At 46.7% G+C, this 18,246-nt stretch overlaps 1 protein-coding gene and 1 long non-coding RNA gene across 6 annotated transcripts in view; one reads left to right on the top strand and one right to left on the bottom strand.

Annotated features, from left to right (window-relative positions):
• slc44a1b (solute carrier family 44 member 1b) overlaps positions 1–18,246 on the bottom strand; it is a 31,863-nt gene that overhangs the window by 11,383 nt on the left and 2,234 nt on the right. For 4 of the 5 annotated variants that reach the window (XM_036127017.1, XM_036127015.1, XM_036127014.1 and 1 more), the window contains exons 2-6: positions 15,885–15,974; positions 7,414–7,556; positions 2,052–2,188; positions 253–346; positions 2–171 (exon numbers count right to left, since the gene is read on the bottom strand). In XM_036127017.1, coding sequence (XP_035982910.1) covers positions 2–171; positions 253–346; positions 2,052–2,188; positions 7,414–7,556; positions 15,885–15,974 — 634 coding nt within the window. Of the gene's footprint in view, position 1; positions 172–252; positions 347–2,051; positions 2,189–7,413; positions 7,557–15,884; positions 15,975–16,300; positions 16,652–18,246 lie in introns of those variants that run through there. The other variant, XM_036127016.1, reaches the window with a different exon arrangement.
• On the top strand, positions 14,569–15,868 carry LOC118557296. The gene is made up of 3 exons (XR_004927780.1): positions 14,569–14,644; positions 14,870–15,571; positions 15,711–15,868. It is a non-coding gene; the product is annotated as an uncharacterized LOC118557296 (long non-coding RNA).

The following is an 18,246-nucleotide window of genomic DNA, read 5'->3' as shown; positions in this document are numbered from 1 at the left end:
CCCAGAGCGAGGACGCAGAGACCAATGATGATCTCCTTGCTGGCTGCGACGCCGGCGATGAGTCGGTGCAGGACGCTGCTGTCCCCCACAAACGTCACCACCGCCTCGGCGAACTTGGCGTAGCAGGAGACGTCCACCGGCGTGCAGCGGTTGAAGAGCGGCAGAGGCTTGCTGAGACATACAGGTCAGAGGTCAGAGGTCAGCAGGGACCACCGGTGGGCCCGCCGCCGCTCGGCTAGAAGCTGCACCTACCTGCGAGGGACGGGAAGCTTCGGACACCTGGACAACCTCTCAGGTAGAGCCGGATATTTGTGGGCCGGCAACTCGTAGGAGCAGAGCTCAGAGCCTGAAACGAGCAGGAAGAGCTCCTCAATCCAATCCAGCTTCATTTCTAAAGCACCGATTCAACACGTCACCTCAAGACATTTTATAAAGTCAAATTCCAAGATCCTCCAGGTTGGTGGGAAAGTTTCCTCTCTAAGGAAACCCAGCAGGTTGCATCAAGTCTCTTCAAGCAGCATTCACTCCTCCTGAAAGAGTGTAGAGCCACAGTGGACAGTCGTCTGCATTGTTGATGGCTTTGCAGCAATCCCTCATACTGAGCATGCATGAAGCGACAGTGGAGAGGAAAACTCCCCTTTAACAGGGAGGAGAACCTCCAGCAGAACCAGAACCAGGCTCAGTGTGAACGCTCATCTGCCTCCACCCACTGGGGCTTAGAGAAGACAGAGCAGAGACACAGAAAGCACAGAAGCTCACATTGACCCAGGAGTACTTTCTATGTTAGAGAAGACAGAGCAGAGACACAGAAAGCTCAGAAGCTCACATTGACCCAGGAGTACTTTCTATGTTAGAGAAGACAGAGCAGAGACACAGAAAGCACAGAAGCTCACATTGACCCAGGAGTACTTTCTATGGTAGAGAAGACAGAGCAGAGACACAGAAAGCTCAGAAGCTCACATTGACCCAGGAGTACTTTCTATGTTAGATGGTAATAGAGGATGATCTGCCTCCCCTGATGATGTCACAGCTAACAGAACACCAGACCAGGTGTACCTTCTATGGAGAGGAAAATGACAGAGAACAAAAAGTTAAAAGCTGAAATAACAACAAACAATGCAGATTGGAGAGCAGTAGGAGAACTCAGCAGAGAGAGAGAAATAGACCCTGATGTCCTCCAGCAGCCTAAGCCTATAGCAGCATAACTATAGAGGTAGCTCAGGGTAACATGAGCCACTCTGACTAGAAGCTTTGTCACAAAGGAAAGTCATCAATGACATCATCAACATCATTACAGCTCCGGTTCATTTGCACCTGAATCCAGTTCATTCCAAATCAAAGAAATTTCTTGCAGTCTTACGTTAGCTTGCTTCCTTCTACAGTGAAACACAATTATGGCTGAAAGAAGGTTGGCAGCTGCAGACCTCCAGACTGCATGTGTGGGAATCGGGTCGGACCCGGCCGGACTGACACAACCACTGGGCTTGGTGAGGACGGCGGTCAGAAAACAATTTGAAAACATTGTGCAGGATCTAAACTCAAAGTCTGCTGACCAGCAGCAGTTTCCCTTCCTGGATCCCAGCTGGACCAGAACGTCTGGCAGGTTCCTCCTCAGCTTCAGAACTCTACACGCCCACATTCAACCTTAAATGGTCGGTGCAAAGCAGCTCATGTTGACGTGGATTAAAAGGAGTCAGCTGATCCTTGTTTTGTGGTTACTGATGGCAAACAAAAAGCATAGAATCTGTTTAACAGATTCCCAGAAAGCTGTTTATAAAACAGAAGAAGAAGAAGATCAGATTATCTCCACAGAACTCCACAGAACTTGGAGAACTTCCTCACGTTCTAAGGATGGAGGAGACACTGGTGACGAGCGCTCAGACGTTACATCATCACCATGACACAGAAACTACTTCCTGTTCATGCAGAAAGTAACCTCTGTCTACCCGCTGACTACATTTCCCATCAGCCCCTGCACACTCCAGCCTGGCCGTGCCTCTGAGGGTTGGACAGGTGTGACGCAGGTGTGTGTGTTCCTGTGATGAGCTCACCATTGGTCATGGCGAAGCTCTTCAGGTCCTGGTAGGTCTTCAGCTCCTCGGTGGGACACAGAGACACGCACAGAGCCATGGACTTGATCTTCCTCTGGACGATGTCGATGTTGCAGGGATCCAGGAAGAACACGTACCTGCAGGGGGCGCACAGAGTCAACAGGTAGAAAAACGTTTACAGGTGTGCATGGACTCCAGCTGATGTCAGGTAATGGTCAGAACCAGTAAATCCAGCCGCGGAGGAGGATTCGTGCTCAAAGTCACAATGTGGATAAAATGACTCGGTGACAAAGAAACACCTACACTGCTCAGAGCTCCCTGCCTTGGACCAGAGCTGCAGGACTCCCAGCCGCTCCTGGGACTGCATCTAAACCCTGCCCAGACCCCTTTAAACCTGGTCTAGACCCCCTTAAACCTGGTCTAGACCCCCTGAAACCTGGTCCTAGACCCCCTGAAACCTGGTCCCAGACCCCCTGAAACCTGGTCTAGACCCCCTGAAACCTGGTCCTAGACCCCCTGAAACCTGGTCCCAGACCCCCTTAACCCTGGTCCTAGACCCCTTTAACCCTGGTCTAAACCCCCTTAAACCTGGTCCTAGACCCCTTTAAACCTGGTCTAGACCCCCTGAAACCTGGTCCTAGACCCCCTGAAACCTGGTCCCAGACCCCCTTAACCCTGGTCCTAGACCCCTTTAACCCTGGTCTAAACCCCCTTAAACCTGGTCCTAGACCCCTTTAAACCTGGTCCCAGACCCCTTTAAACCCGGTCCTAGACCCCTTTAAACCTGGTCCTAGACCCCTTTAAACCCGGTCCTAGACCCCTTTAAACCCGGTCCTAGACCCCTTTAAACCTGGTCCTAGACCCCTTTAAACCCGGTCCTAGACCCCTTTAAACCTGGTCCTAGACCCCTTTAAACCTGGTCTAGACCCCTTTAAACCTGGTCCTAGACCCCTTTAAACCTGGTCTAGACCCTTTTAAACCTGGTCCCAGACCCCCTTAAACCTGGTCCCAGACCCCCTTAAACCCGGCCCAGACCCCCTTAAACCTGGTCTAGACCCCTTTAAACCTGGTCTAGACCCCCTTAAACCTGGTCCTAGACCCCTTTAAACCTGGTCCTAGACCCCCTTAAACCTGGTCCTAGACCCCCTTAAACCTGGTCCTAGACCCCCTTAAACCTGGTCCTATTCCCCCTTAAACCTGGTCCTAGACCCCCTGAAACCTGGTCCTAGACCCCCTTAAACCTGGTCCTAGACCCCTTTAAACCTGGTCCTAGACCCCCTGAAACCTGGTCCTAGACCCCCTGAAACCTGGTCCTAGACCCCCTTAAACCTGGTCTAGACCCCCTGAAACCTGGTCCTAGACCCCCTGAAACCTGGTCCTAGACCCCCTGAAACCTGGTCTAGACCCCTTTAAACCTGGTCCTAGACCCCTTTAACCTGGTCCTAGACCCCTTTAACCTGGTCCTAGACCCCTTTAACCTGGTCCTAGACCCCCTTAAACTTGGTCCTAGACCCCCTGAAACCTGGTATAGACCCCTTTAAACCTGGTCCTAGACCCCTTTAACCTGGTCCCAGACCCCTTTAAACCTGGTCCCAGACCCCTTTAACCTGGTCCCAGACCCCTTTAACCTGGTCCCAGACCCCTTTAACCTGGTCCCAGACCCCTTTAAACCTGGTCCTAGACCCCTTTAACCTGGTCCCAGACCCCTTTAACCTGGTCTAGACCCCTTTAACCTGGTCCTAGACCCCTTTAACCTGGTCCCAGACCCCTTTAACCTGGTCTAGACCCCTTTAACCTGGTCCCAGACCCCTTTAACCTGGTCTAGACCCCTTTAAACCTGTTCCTAGACCTCTTAAACCTGGTCCCAGACCCCTTTAAACCTGGTCTAGACCCCCTGAAACCTGGTCCTAGACCCCCTGAAACCTGGTCCTAGACCCCCTGAAACCTGGTCCTAGACCCCTTTAAACCTGGTCCTAGACCCCTTTAAACCTGGTCCTAGACCCCTTTAAACCTGGTCCTAGACCCCCTTAAACCTGGTCCTAGACCCCCTTAAACCTGGTCCTAGACCCCCTTAAACCTGGTCCTAGACCCCCTGAAACCTGGTCCTAGACCCCCTTAAACCTGATCCTAGACCCCTTTAAACCTGGTCCTAGACCCCCTTAAACCTGATCCTAGACCCCTTTAAACCTGGTCCTAGACCCCCTGAAACCTGGTCTAGACCCCCTGAAACCTGGTCTAGACCCCCTGAAACCTGGTCCTAGACCCCTTTAACCTGGTCCCAGACCCCTTTAACCTGGTCCCAGACCCCTTTAACCTGGTCCCAGACCCCTTTAACCTGGTCCCAGACCCCTTTAAACCTGTTCCTAGACCTCTTAAACCTGGTCCAAGGCAAGGCAAGGCAAATTTATTTATATAGCACAATTCAGTACAAAGACAATGCAAAGTGCTTTACATGATTAAAATATAGCAAAATAAAACAGAATAAAAGCAAGTAGGAATAAAATATAGATAGAAAAAGAACAAAAAAGTGGTGATTCAGTTAACTAGACCCCTTTAAACCTGGTCGTAGATCCCCTTAAACCTGGAGGTTTTATACTTTAAACCCATTTTTGGTGTATCAGAACCTTTCAGAATGGAGGAACCCTATTGTATGACATGAGAAACATCTTCAAAGAACAAGAGAAGAAGTCTGATTGGTTTCTAATCTTATGATTAATCATGTTCTGGATGATTGAGAATCTCCACCATTGTACCTCAAACAAAACGTCAGACCACCTTAAACACCTCAGATTCCTTCACAACAGCTAAACTGCTTTAATGGAACTTTATCTGTTTCTGTCCAGTTAAGAAAAATGCTTTTAACGCATTGTTTTAGGAGTTAAATAATTGATAACATTTCACTAATTGGGCGAGTGAGTCCAGGCTTTTTTTGTAGCAATAAGCAGTGAACTGGGACAACCCAGGACGACTTTTTCTACCAACGGCTCAAGGAGGACCAGCGGTGATGCTGAGCAGCTCCTCCAGCGCCGAGCACGACGTAAACAGATCAGGGAGCATGTAAGGGTTGAGCATTCACACAGGAAGATACCGTTTACCAGAGATGGAGCCATTTATGCCAAAGATAACAGAGAAAGTCCCCCGTGAAGCCTTGTTTCCTCTGGAGCGTTGTGCACGAGCTTGAGGCGTGTTTGGCCTCGTGCATGTCCAGGGTTTCTCATTGGGGGCGGGGCTTACAGCTCCAACTAAGGTGTTCTCCTTACGGTTCTTTTAAATCTGCCTCTCAGAAGACAGCTCTCTGATCCCTTTGTCCTGACCCAGACCCTTTGGTGGTCTGACAAATGTCCCAAAGCTGTCCAACTGGACCTGAGACCACCTTAACGCCCCCGGAGCTCAGTGAGAGCGGCTTTATTTCTGCTGAGTCTGTCAAACAGATTCTTCATCCTGAACCTCTGCAGCAGCAGAGTAAAGTAGGGCTGAAGCTTGTTTCAACGTTTCATCAGCTGATCGGCCTCCAGCAGGCGGGAAGCAGGTAAAAATAGACTCTGTGTGTGAGAGAGAGAGCGGCTCTGCTGATGAGTCACAGCTTTCACCATCTGTCAGCATAAAACTCTCCCACAGGACCCTGAATGCACCACGGTCCACTGTCAGAACTACTACAGTAATACTATCATACTACTACCATAATACTACTACCATAATACTACCTTAATACTATCACACTACTACCATACTACTACAGTAATACTACCATACTACTACAGTAATACTACCATACTACTACCATACTACTACAGTAATACTATCATACTACTACCATAATACTACTACCATACTACTACCTTAATACTATCATACTACTACCAAACTACTACAGTAATACTACAATACTACTACCATACTACTACCATACTACTACAGTAATACTATCATACTACTACCATACTACTACAGTAATACTATCATACTACTACCATAATACTACCATACTACAGTAATACTATCATACTACTACCATACTACTACCATAATACTATTATACTACTACAGTAATACTATCATACTACTACCATACTACTACCATATAACTACCATACTACTACGATAATACTATCATACTACTACCATACTACTACCATAATACTATTATACTACTACAGTAATACTATCATACTACTACCATATAACTACCATACTACTACAGTAATACTATCATACTACTACCATACTACTACCCTACTACTACAGTCATACTATCATACTACTATCATACTACTACCGTAATACTATCACACTACTAAAGTAATACTATCATACTACTAAAGTAATACTACCGTAATACTATCATACTACTAAAGTAATACTACCGTAATACTATCATAGTACTACAGTCATACTTGATGGACAGAACCATGTTGAAGGAACCGGTGGGCACAGCATTTTATAAATGCTTTGGTGGAGCCTTGAGAGAGCTGACCAGAAACCTCAATGCTAAAGAAGGTTCTCCAAGCTGCTACAGAAGGTTCTCCAAGCTGCTACAGAAGGTTCTCCAAGCTGCTAAAGAAGGTTCTCCAAGCTGCTACAGAAGGTTCTCCAAGCTGCTACAGAAGGTTCTCCAAGCTGCTAAAGAAGGTTCTCCAAGCTGCTACAGAAGGTTCTCCAAGCTGCTACAGAAGGTTCTCCAAGCTGCTAAAGAAGGTTCTCCAAGCTGCTACAGAAGGTTCTCCAAGCTGCTAAAGAAGGTTCTCCAAGCTGCTAAAGAAGGTTCTCCAAGCTGCTAAAGAAGGTTCTCCAAACTGCTAAAGAAGGTTCTCCAAACTGCTAAAGAAGGTTCTCCAAGCTGCTAAAGAAGGTTCTCCAAGCTGCTAAAGAAGGTTCTCCAAGCTGCTAAAGAAGGTTCTCCAAACTGCTAAAGAAGGTTCTCCAAGCTGCTAAAGAAGGTTCTCCAAGCTGCTAAAGAAGGTTCTCCAAGCTGGGGAGGCCGGTGTTTAGCTGAACAACATTTATAGACATGTGAGCTGAACGGACTGCAGGTTCCTGTAAAGCCCCGGAGGTTCGGTTCTGAGGCTGGTCCGGTACCATCTGGGTACCGTTGCTAAGGTTCCTGTAAAGCCCAGGAGCATTTCTCCGGGGCTGAGAAGCTGATGCAGACTTCTGGGAACATTGAGTGATGGCAAAGACAGAAACATGAAGCTTAATTAATCGTTAGCATGGCAGCCTTGGTTAGTACGAAATAATGGAACCCTGGAGTCTGTAGAACCTGCTGAGGAACAGACGTGATCTTTTCCTGCTAAATCAAACCTTAGACAAGTGTTGGATGATGGTGGACGTCCAAAAATACCGCAGCGGCACACGAAACACTCACTTCCTGTCGGTGTGGTCAAGCCCGCTGAGCTGCACGCCTTCGATCCTCTCGTTACGTCGGCCGCAGGTGTTGCCGTAGCTGTCGTACCCGAAGACGAGGCGAGCGGCGCCACCAGTGACGATGGTGAAGCCACAGATGCTGCCCTGCAGAACGTCAGAGACAGAACGTCATCACACAGAGGTACCAGCAGCATCTACAACCAGAACAAGACCAAAGTCCATTTGACTTCCTGCAGGTAATTAATACTGATGACCAGAGAATTAGACTGAGCTCCCATCAGAACCAGATCCTCCCAGAACAGAACCCCTCACTAAACACCAGAGATTTTTACATCTGCTTTTTTTTTCACTTTCTTCCTCAAGCATTCAGAATTTTTGTTTTTGTCAAACATCTTCTGACCAATCAGAGGACAGCAGCAGCAGACATGAGAAACAACAACAAGTTAACCTGGTCAAGGTGTTTCTCGCTCCGCTATCAAAGATGAAGTCGTGGATTCTGACCAATCAGAGGACAGCAGCAGCTACGTCCTCCTGTGCTGCCATGTTGGTTCTGCTGTGGGCTCAGCAGCTCCTGCTTTCATCACAGCTGTATGTCCCGCCTTAAACCTCAATACTGCAACCTGATTGGCCCAAACCGTTTTTGGGTTTGGACACAAACTGTTGAAGCCGTAAAGTTACAAGATGGATTCTCGTCTGTTTCTGAATGCAGAAATCCCGGAGAATCCATCCTCCAGACAAGGTTACCCACGTTCTGAAGGAACTCGGTTCTAATCTTTTGGTTCAGGTGCGTTCAACAGTCTATAACACAGGTGTCATACTCCAGTCCATGAAGGCCACCACTCTTAGATGTCCTGCGGTTCTGAAACACCTGGATGAAATAATCAGGTCATTAGCAGGGTTCTGTAAAACTCGACTGCTTATTGGAGGAGGTAATACAGTCTTCTGATTCCTGTGTGTTGGACCAGAAACGCATCTGAAACGCAACCTCAACCTCCAGGTGGTCCACCTGCTGGACCCCCTGCTGGACTACCTGCAGTTTGCTTACGGGGCAAACAGATTAGCAGGATTCTGTCAACCTGGGTGTAGACCTCCTCCTACACCACCTCAACCACATCCAACAGGATCCTGATTGTAGATCTGGTTCAGCTCAGCTTTCTCTCTGTCCACTAATGACTGAACATCTGGGGACCCATCTGTGAAGCTCCTGAGTTTGCAGACGACACCCCTGTCATCGTTCTGGTCTAGGATGGTGTCTGCATACAGACAGGAGGTGGATCAGCTGGTCCACCGGTGCACCCAGAACCACCTGGGGCTAAACCCACTAAAGCTGTTGACCCACAGCTTGTTCAGTCTTTTACCCTTCAGGGCGGAGCTAAAGCGAGCCGACACAGAACCAGGTTCTACCGCAGGCTGGGTCTGTGATGAACACCTTACAGCCGGGTTAGCCGGGTTAGCTACTCTGCTGAGGGGAACGTCCCTGTACATCCTGCTCCTGATCCTACCTTTGTCCCCTAGACACGTCTTTTCTGTTATTGACGGTAGTCACTGGTCTGCTGCTGGTTTCTGTCCACCATGCAACGCTGCAATCTGAGGCCAGAGTCCTTGGTTGTTCCCTTAAACTTCAGGAATCAAGTTGACTCTTCATTGGGTAACAGGTGCTGACATCTAGTGGTTTAGTCAGGTCTCTAGAACCGTTCCTGATCAGACTGCTGCCTGACTCCTGCAGGTCCTCTGGAGGTCTGCTGTGGTGTCTGGACCCTGGAAAGGTTCTGCAGCAGACCTGATTTTATCTGGACCCTGGAAAGGTTCTGCAGCAGACCTGATTTTATCTGGACCCTGGAAAGGTTCTGCAGCAGACCTGATTTTATCTGGACCCTGGAAAGGTTCTGCAGCAGACCTGATTTTATCTGGACCCTGGAAAGGTTCTGCAGCAGACCTGATTTTATCTGGACCCTGGAAAGGTTCTGCAGCAGACCTGATTTTATCTGGACCCTGGAAAGGTTCTGCAGCAGACCTGATTTTATCTGGACCCTGGAAAGGTTCTGCACCAGACCTGATTTCATGGCTGAACTGGCGTAAGACTCAAATAAACAATGTTTCCATGCCAGATTGGACCTTATCAGAAACAACGTCCTGGTAGATGAACAGTAATAATGTCAGAACCCAAGGTTTCCCAGCAGAACATTACCAACTAAAATTATATTTGGGGGGGGGGACCAATGGCCCTTGGTTGGCATCTGCTACACTTTATGACAGCAGCAAGCTAGAAAGTCCAGAAATTCTTTCATAGATTCTACTTTGGCTGTAGGAACCCAAAGCTTGTCAGTGACTTCTATGTGGACCATTTCTCTGGGAATCTGACTTTGCCCAGTGAGTGAACAGAAAGCCCACGTTTTCTGCTGTCCCTGAACGCAACACCAGTCCTGCTCAGCAGCACAGGACGTCAGAGAGTCGGCTGATCTAGATGTTTTTCTCCAGATAAAGACATTAAAGTATTTCTGATCAGCTGCTCTGAACCCACACCTCCTCCCTCTCATCTGGGCTTCTGACCTTCTCTGTGACCTTCTTGGACCATGTAGCTGCAGATGGACGCCAACGTGAAGGAACAACGTGTCCTTGCAGAACGTGTAATTTATGGTGATGGTTTTATATAAAAGCACCATGAGAACATCAGGAACCAGGTTCCAGGAGGTTCTCTCAGGTTTTTAGAGTTGAGAACATCTGAAGGCGTCACGTATTTCTGTCTGTAAGAAGACTGAAGACCAGAGAAGAACCCACAGATTTCACTGCAGAACCTCCACAAACACTAGAAAATATGTTGTATAAAAACATAAAGAGGTAAATATTAACCCAGTACTGCAGAGGTTACCATTGTACTCTGGTCTGACAGTGGAACCCATATAATCACATAGTCAGCATAAATACTGTTCTATTGTACATTTAGAGTAGTATCACTGGATAAGCGCAGTAATTATATTATAATGTGTATTTATTGCAGCTTTTTGAGCATCCCAGTGAAATGTTCAGTTTTTGGATGAGTTGTCAGATTTCTTATCTGATTTGGTGTTAAACACTGATAAGGTTATTATAGTGGGTGATTTTAACATCCATGTTGACACTGAATGTGATAACCTTAGTGTAGCCTTTAAAACTATCCTAGATTCAATTGGTTTTGCTCAAAATGTGCATAAACCGACGCACTCTTGGCTCCATACTTTAGACCTTGTGCTGACATATGGCATTGATTGTGAAGAATTAACAGTATTTCCTCACAACCCTGTCCTATCTGATCATTTTTTAATAACATTTGAGTTTAATCTAACTGAGTTCTCCACCCCCAAAAGAGGGTTCCATTATAGTAGATCTTTATCGGATAATGCTGTATCAAAACTTAAAGAGTCTGTCCCCTTTTTAATATCCTCCGTATTGCAGAAATGCCCTGTAGATGGCAGCAATGTTGTTTCTTCCAATTCACAAATAGATGTCTTTGTAAACGGTATGACTTCCTCATTGCGTTCTGCATTAGACAATGTAGCTCCCTTGAAAAAGAAGGTGATCATTCACAGGAAGCTGGCTCCCTGGTTTAATTCAGAGCTGCGTTCCTTGAAGCACAATGTTAGGAAATTGGAGAGAAAATGGCGCTCTACACACCAAGAGGAATCTTACCTAATCTGGAGGGACAGTCTATTGTTGTATAACAAGACCCTTCGCAGAGTTAGAGCAGCATATTTTTCATCATTAATTGAGGAGAATAAGAATAATCCTAGATTTCTCTTTAGTACAGTTGCCAAACTTACCCAGAGCCACAGCTCTGTTGATCCATCCATTCCCTTAGCTCTTAGCAGTAATGATTTTATGGGATTCTTCATAAATAAAATTGATTCCATTAAAAATAAAATAATTGGCATCCTCCCAAACACGATTACCTCATCCTCAGTAAGTGAGGCAGCGTTGGAGGAATCTTTAGAACCTGCGCAGTGTCTGAACTGTTTAGAAGCAGTGGAGCTTTCTGAGCTATCTAAAATTTTAGCTTCATCTAAACCTTCTACCTGCATGTTAGACCCAATCCCAACCAAGTTGTTTAAGGAGGTATTCCCTCTGATCAGTGGTCCTATTTTAGACATGATTAATCTATCCTTGGTAAATGGATATGTACCACAGGCTTTTAAAGTAGCTGTTATTAAACCTTTACTTAAGAAACCATCTCTTGATCAAGATGAGTTAGTAAATTACAGACCTATATCTAATCTTCTTTTATCTAAAATTCTTGAGAAAGTAGTTGCTAATCAACTATGTGAACATTTACAAAGTAATGACCTACTTGAGGAGTTTCAGTCAGGCTTCAGAGCTCATCATAGCACTGAAGCAGCTCTGGTGAAGGTCACTAATGATATTCTCATGGCCTCAGATAATGGACTTGTGTCTATACTTGTCCTGTTAGATCTCAGTGCTGCGTTTGATACAGTTGATCACAATAATCTCCTACAAAGACTTGAACATACTTTAGGGATTAAGGGGAAAGCATTAGGCTGGTTTAAATCTGATCTGTCAGACAGATTCCAGTTTGTTCATGTTAATAATAAATCTTCCTCAAACTCTAGGGTCACCTGTGGAGTACCACAGGGTTCAGTCCTTGGACCAATTCTATTTACTATATATATGCTTCCCATAGGCAAAATTATCAGACAGCATGGGATTAATTTCCACTGTTATGCTGATGACACTCAGCTATATTTATCCATAAATCCTGATGAATCCAATCAGTTACTTTGACTGCAGTCATGTCTTTATGACATCAAAAGCTGGATGACTTTAAATTTCCTGCATTTAAATTCTGACAAGACAGAAGTTGTAATCTTTGGGCCAGAGTCCTCAAAAAATAAACTTCTTAATCAATCACTTAATCTGGATGGCATTAACTTGGCCTCTGGTAATAAAGTAAAAAATCTTGGTGTTATTTTTGACCAAGACATGTCATTTAAATCCCATATTAAACAGGTTTCCAGAGTTTCCTTTTTTCACCTCAGGAATATCGCCAAAATTAGAAACATTCTGTCCAGGAGTGATGCTGAAAAACTAGTCCATGCATTTGTTACTTCAAGGCTGGACTATTGTAATTCTTTACTATCAGGAATTCCACAAAATGCAGTTCAAAGCCTTCAGCTGATCCAAAATGCTGCAGCAAGAGTTCTGATGAAAATCAACAAGAGGGATCATATTTCTCCAATTTTAGCTTCCCTTCATTGGCTTCCTGTTAAATCAAGAATAGAATTTAAAATTCTCCTTCTAACATATAAAGCCCTTAATAATCAAACTCCATCATATATCAGAGCTCTGATTACCCCGTATGTTCCTAACAGAGCACTTCGCTCTCAGACTGCAGGTCTGCTGGTGGTTCCTAGAGTCTCTAAAAGTAGAATGGGAGGCAGATCCTTTAGCTATCAGGCTCCTCTCCTGTGGAACCAACTCCCAGTTTTGGTCCGTGAGGCAGACACCCCGTCTACTTTTAAGACTAATCTTAAAACTTTCCTTTTTGACAAAGCTTATAGTTAGAGTGGCTCATGTTACCCTGAGCTACCTCTATAGTTATGCTGCTATAGGCTTAGGCTGCTGGAGGACATCAGGGTCTATTTTTCTCACTCTACTGAGTTCTACTGTTCTCCAGTTTTGCATTGTATTACATTGAAATGACTGTTGTCATTTCAGCTTTTAACTTTTTGCTCTCTCTCTTTTTCTTCATAGTAGGTACACCTGGTCTGGCGTTCTGTTAACTGTGACATCATCCAGAGAAGACGGATCACCCGCTACTACCATCTAATGTAGAACAGATTACTAGATCAATGTGTGCTTCTGTGCTTTTTTGTTTCTCTTGTTGTGTCTCTGCTCTGTCTTCTGTAACCCCAGTCGGTCGAGGCAGATGAACGTTCATACTGAGCCCGGTTCTGCCGGAGGTTTTTTTTCCCGTTAATGGGTGGTTTTTCTTCCCACTGTCGCTTCATGCTTGCTCAGTATGAGGGATTGCAGCAAAGCCATGTACAATGCAGATGACTCTCCCTGTGGCTCTACGGTTCCCCAGGAGTGAATGCTGCTTGTCGGGACTTTGATGCAATCAACTGGTTTCCTTATATAGGACATTTTTGACCAATCTGTATAATATGATTGAACTTGACTTTGTAAAGTGCCTTGAGATGACATGTTTCATGATTTGGCGCTATATAAATAAAATTGAATTGAATTGAATTGAATGTGTCCTCAGCATTTAGCCCGTCCCTCACGGAGAAGCGGGCTGCCAGTGTGTGAGCCTTCTGGGCCTCCGTAGTATCTCTGTAATACTACAGTAGTATCTGTAATACTACAGTAGTATCTCTGTAATACTACAGTAGTAATTCTGCACTGTAGTACTGATATAGTAATGCTGTAGTAAGCTTATTTTGGTTGAAGTTCTGCTGAATCTTTAACTGTGGGTGGTACCGTTGGGTTCTAAATTCTGCTGAATCTTTAACTGTTGGTGGTACCGTTGGGTTCTAAGTTCTGCTGAACCTTTAACTGTGGGTGGTACCGTTGGGTTCTAAATTCTGCTGAATCTTTAACTGTTGGTGGTACCGTTGGGTTCTAAGTTCTGCTGAACCTTTAACTGTGGGTGGTACCGTTGGGTTCTACGTTTTGCTGAATCTTTAACTGTGGGTGGAACCGTTGGGTTCTAAGTTCTGCTGAATCTTTAACTGTGGGTGGTACCGTTGGGTTCTAAGTTCTGCTGAACCTTTAACTGTTGGTGGTACCGTTGGGTTCTAAGTTCTGCTGAATCTTTAACTGTGGGTGGTACCGTTGGGTTCTACGTTCTGCTGAATCTTTAACTCTAGGTGGTACCGTTGGGTTCTAAGTTCTGCTGAACCTTTAACTGTTGGTGGTACCGTTGGGTTCTACGTTCTGCTGAATCTTTAACTGTAGGTGGTACCGTTAGGTTCTAAGTTCTGCTGAATCTTTAACTGTGGGTGGTACCGTTAGGTTCTAAGTTCTGCTGAATCTTTAACTGTGGGTGGTACCGTTGGGTTCTACGTTCTGCTGAATCTTTAACTGTGGGTGGTACCGTTGGGTTCTAAGTTCTGCTGAAGGTACCATCTTTAACTGTAGGTGGTACCGTTAGGTTCTAAGTTCTGCTGAACCTTTAACTGTGGGTGGTACCGTTGGGTTCTACGTTCTGCTGAATCTTTAACTGTGGGTGGTACCGTTGGGTTCTAAGTTCTGCTGAAGGTACCATCTTTAACTGTAGGTGGTACCGTTAGGTTCTAAGTTCTGCTGAACCTTTAACTGTGGGTGGTACCGTTGGGTTCTACGTTCTGCTGAATCTTTAACTGTGGGTGGTACCGTTGGGTTCTAAGTTCTGCTGAATCTGTAACTGTAGGTGGTACCGTTGGGTTCTATGTTGCTGAACCTTTAACTGTGGGTGGTACCGTTAGGTTCTACGTTCTGCTGAATCTTTAACTGTGGGTGGTACCGTTGGGTTCTAAGTTCTGCTGAATCTTTAACTGTGGGTGGTACCGTTGGGTTCTAAGTTCTGCTGAATCTTTAACTGTAGGTGGTACCGTTGGGTTCTAAGTTCTGCTGAACCTTTAACTGTGGGTGGTACCGTTGGGTTCTACGTTCTGCTGAATCTTTAACTGTGGGTGGTACCGTTGGGTTCTAAGTTCTGCTGAATCTGTAACTGTAGGTGGTACCGTTGGGTTCTATGTTGCTGAACCTTTAACTGTGGGTGGTACCGTTAGGTTCTACGTTCTGCTGAATCTTTAACTGTGGGTGGTACCGTTGGGTTCTAAGTTCTGCTGAATCTTTAACTGTGGGTGGTACCGTTGGGTTCTAAGTTCTGCTGAATCTTTAGCTGTGGGTGGTACCGTTAGGTTCTAAGTTCTGCTGAATCTTTAACTGTAGGTGGTACCGTTGGGTTCTAAGTTCTGCTGAATATTTAACTGTAGGTGGTACCGTTGGGTTCTAAGTTCTGCTGAATCTTTAACTGTGGGTGGTACCGTTAGGTTCTAAGTTCTGCTGAATCTGTAACTGTAGGTGGTACCGTTAGGTTCTACGTTCTGCTGAACCTTTAACTGTGGGTGGTACCGTTAGGTTCTAAGTTCTGCTGAATCTTTAACTGTGGGTGGTACCGTTGGGTTCTAAGTTCTAAGTTCTGCTGAATCTTTAACTGTGGGTGGTACCGTTGGGTTCTAAGTTCTGCTGAATCTTTAACTGTGGGTGGTATCGTTGGGTTCTAAGTTCTGCTGAATCTTTAACTGTAGGTGGTACCGTTAGGTTCTAAGTTCTGCTGAATCTTTAACTGTGGGTGGTATCGTTGGGTTCTAAGTTCTGCTGAATCTTTAACTGTAGGTGGTACCGTTGGGTTCTAAGTTCTGCTGAATCTTTAACTGTGGGTGGTACCGTTGGGTCCAGTCATGCCAGCAGAACATCAGGGTTCTGTGTTCTCACCATGCCGACGCAGAAGACGGTGAAGAGCAGGAACCAGGGCAGGTCGGTGCAGCTGCGGTCCTCCAGCGGTCTCCATTCTCTCTTTGTCCGCTGAAACAGACACAAACACGGTGAGCGCTGAGCGGGCCTGCGGAACCGGACCGGGCCCTGCCAGCTGGGCTAATCCGAACCCCGGGAGGTTCCGCTGGGCCTGTTGTTTACCAGCAGCGGCTCGGTAACGGCTCGGTAACCGAGCTGCTCTAATTGGATTAGGGAGCCGCTGGCCGTAATCCCAGCTCGGCCCTCTCCGCTTCAGAACCAGCGTCCGGTCCCGTTAAATATCCGCCCAGAATAAAGACCACGGGGCTGCAGGACAGCAGCGAGCCGGACCGAGCCGGACCGAGCCGGACCGAACCGAACCGGGCCGGCCTGCTTACCTCCGCGCTCCCGCAGCATCCCATTGCAGTCAGGATGGACGCGCCCGGAGCTTCACGCAGCTTCACGCAGCTTCACGGAGCCTCAGCTCGGCAGCAGCGGGGGTCTGAGGCTCTGCAGGCGGGCTGAGGAGGCGGGCAGCCCCGGAGGCTGGTCCGGACGGTCAGACGGAGCGCTCCGGTCCGCTCAGCATGCCACGGTGGGAGCCTCCTCCGATGACCGAACCGAGCACGGATTAACGGCCAAGGATTTGTCCGCCACACTTCCTGGTGGACTGACAGGTGCAGCGGCCATTCATCTCATTGCGCGTGCGCAGTGGGCGGCCGTGCGGAGCGGAGCTGCAGCTGCACTACCTGCTGTGACCACTGAGTGGACAGTAAGGGCAGGGTGGCGCTGTTCCCCTCCAGCCTGGCTCAGACTGTATTTATCTGGAGTCCAGAAAACAACCTGGGCTGCTGGGTTCTTTCTGGGGTCAGAGCTCCCCGTCTGGACCCAGAAGACCCTGCAGGATCCGCCTGGAAGAGCAACACCTCCTGTGATGGACCTGCTCAGAGGGACAGGTTCTGCATGCTGAGAGGGAAACCGACTCCCTGGAGGATAAATGACAGGGAGGCAGGTTTATACCAGAACACAGGAACCCAGAGACGGGATGGAACCTGATATCTACGGGCCTGAAGACAGAGACCTCTGGGACCTGATGGAGAACCACCAGGACAAGTTCTAACAGAATGTTCTGAACTACTGGACCACCACAGGGAAGAAACATCCACCCTGGAACACCAAAGCCTCGCTGTAGAGTGAGAGCTGCTGTCTCTGCTTGGTGCATGTTTCCTGGTGCAGCTGCAGATGGAGCAGGAAAGACCTGCTGGTCCAGAACACAGGCCAGGACCCAGAGATGCAGCTTTGAGTGACTCTGGGAGCTGCTGCAGGGTTTAAAGAAGTCACGTCTTTGTTTCAGTTCTTCTTCTTCAACACAGAGCTCCCTGTTCACGGCCTCCACCAGGCACCACATACTGTACACCACACTCAGTGACAGACGCTCTCTGACGCAGCTGGAAGGAGTTCACACTTTTTATCCTCCCACAGAATCTGAGGCAGATCATAAAAACAAAGATCAGCTGCTGTGAGGCGTTCACTGAACTCAGGACAAATTGTGAACACTGAATGCAGAGTTCAGTCCTTGGACCAATTCTATTTACTATATATATGCTTCCGATTGGCAAAATTATCAGACAGCATGGGATTAATTTCCACTGTTATGCTGATGATACTCAGCTATATTTATCCATAAATCCTGATGAATCCAATCAATTACTTCGACTGCAGTCATGTCTTGATGACATCAAAAGCTAGATGACTTTAAATTTCCTGCATCTAAATTCTGACAAGACAGAAGTTGTAATCTTTGGGCCAGAGTCCTCAAAAAATAAACTTCTTAATCAATCACTTAATCTGGATGGCATTAACTTGGCCTCTGGTAATAAAGTTAAAAATCTTGGTGTTATTTTCGACCAAGACGTGTCATTTAAATCCCATATTAAACAGGTTTCCAGAGTTTCCAAGTAGCCCTGAGGACCTCACGGCTACTTCTGTGCTTTCTGTGTCTCTGCTCTGTCTTCTCTAACATAGAAAGTACTCCTGGGTCAATCTGAGCTTCTGTGCTTTCTGAGTCTCTGCTCTGTCTTCTCTAACATAGAAAGTACTCCTGGGCCAATGTGAGCTTCTGTGCTTTCTGTGTCTCTGCTCTGTCTTCTCTTACATAGAAAGTACTCCTGGGTCAATGTGAGCTTCTGAGCTTTCTGTGTCTCTGCTCTGTCTTCTCTAACATAGAAAGTACTCCTGGGTCAATGTGAGCTTCTGTGCTTTCTGGGTCTCTGCTCTGTCTTCTCTAACATAGAAAGTACTCCTGGGCCAATGTGAGCTTCTGTGCTTTCTGTGTCTCTGCTCT

Source organism: Fundulus heteroclitus, chromosome 23 (genome assembly GCF_011125445.2).
Source record: "Fundulus heteroclitus isolate FHET01 chromosome 23, MU-UCD_Fhet_4.1, whole genome shotgun sequence".
NCBI lineage: Eukaryota > Metazoa > Chordata > Actinopteri > Cyprinodontiformes > Fundulidae > Fundulus > Fundulus heteroclitus.
The sequence above is the reverse complement of the archived record's forward strand: the minus strand, read 5'-3'. Positions and strand labels throughout refer to the sequence as shown.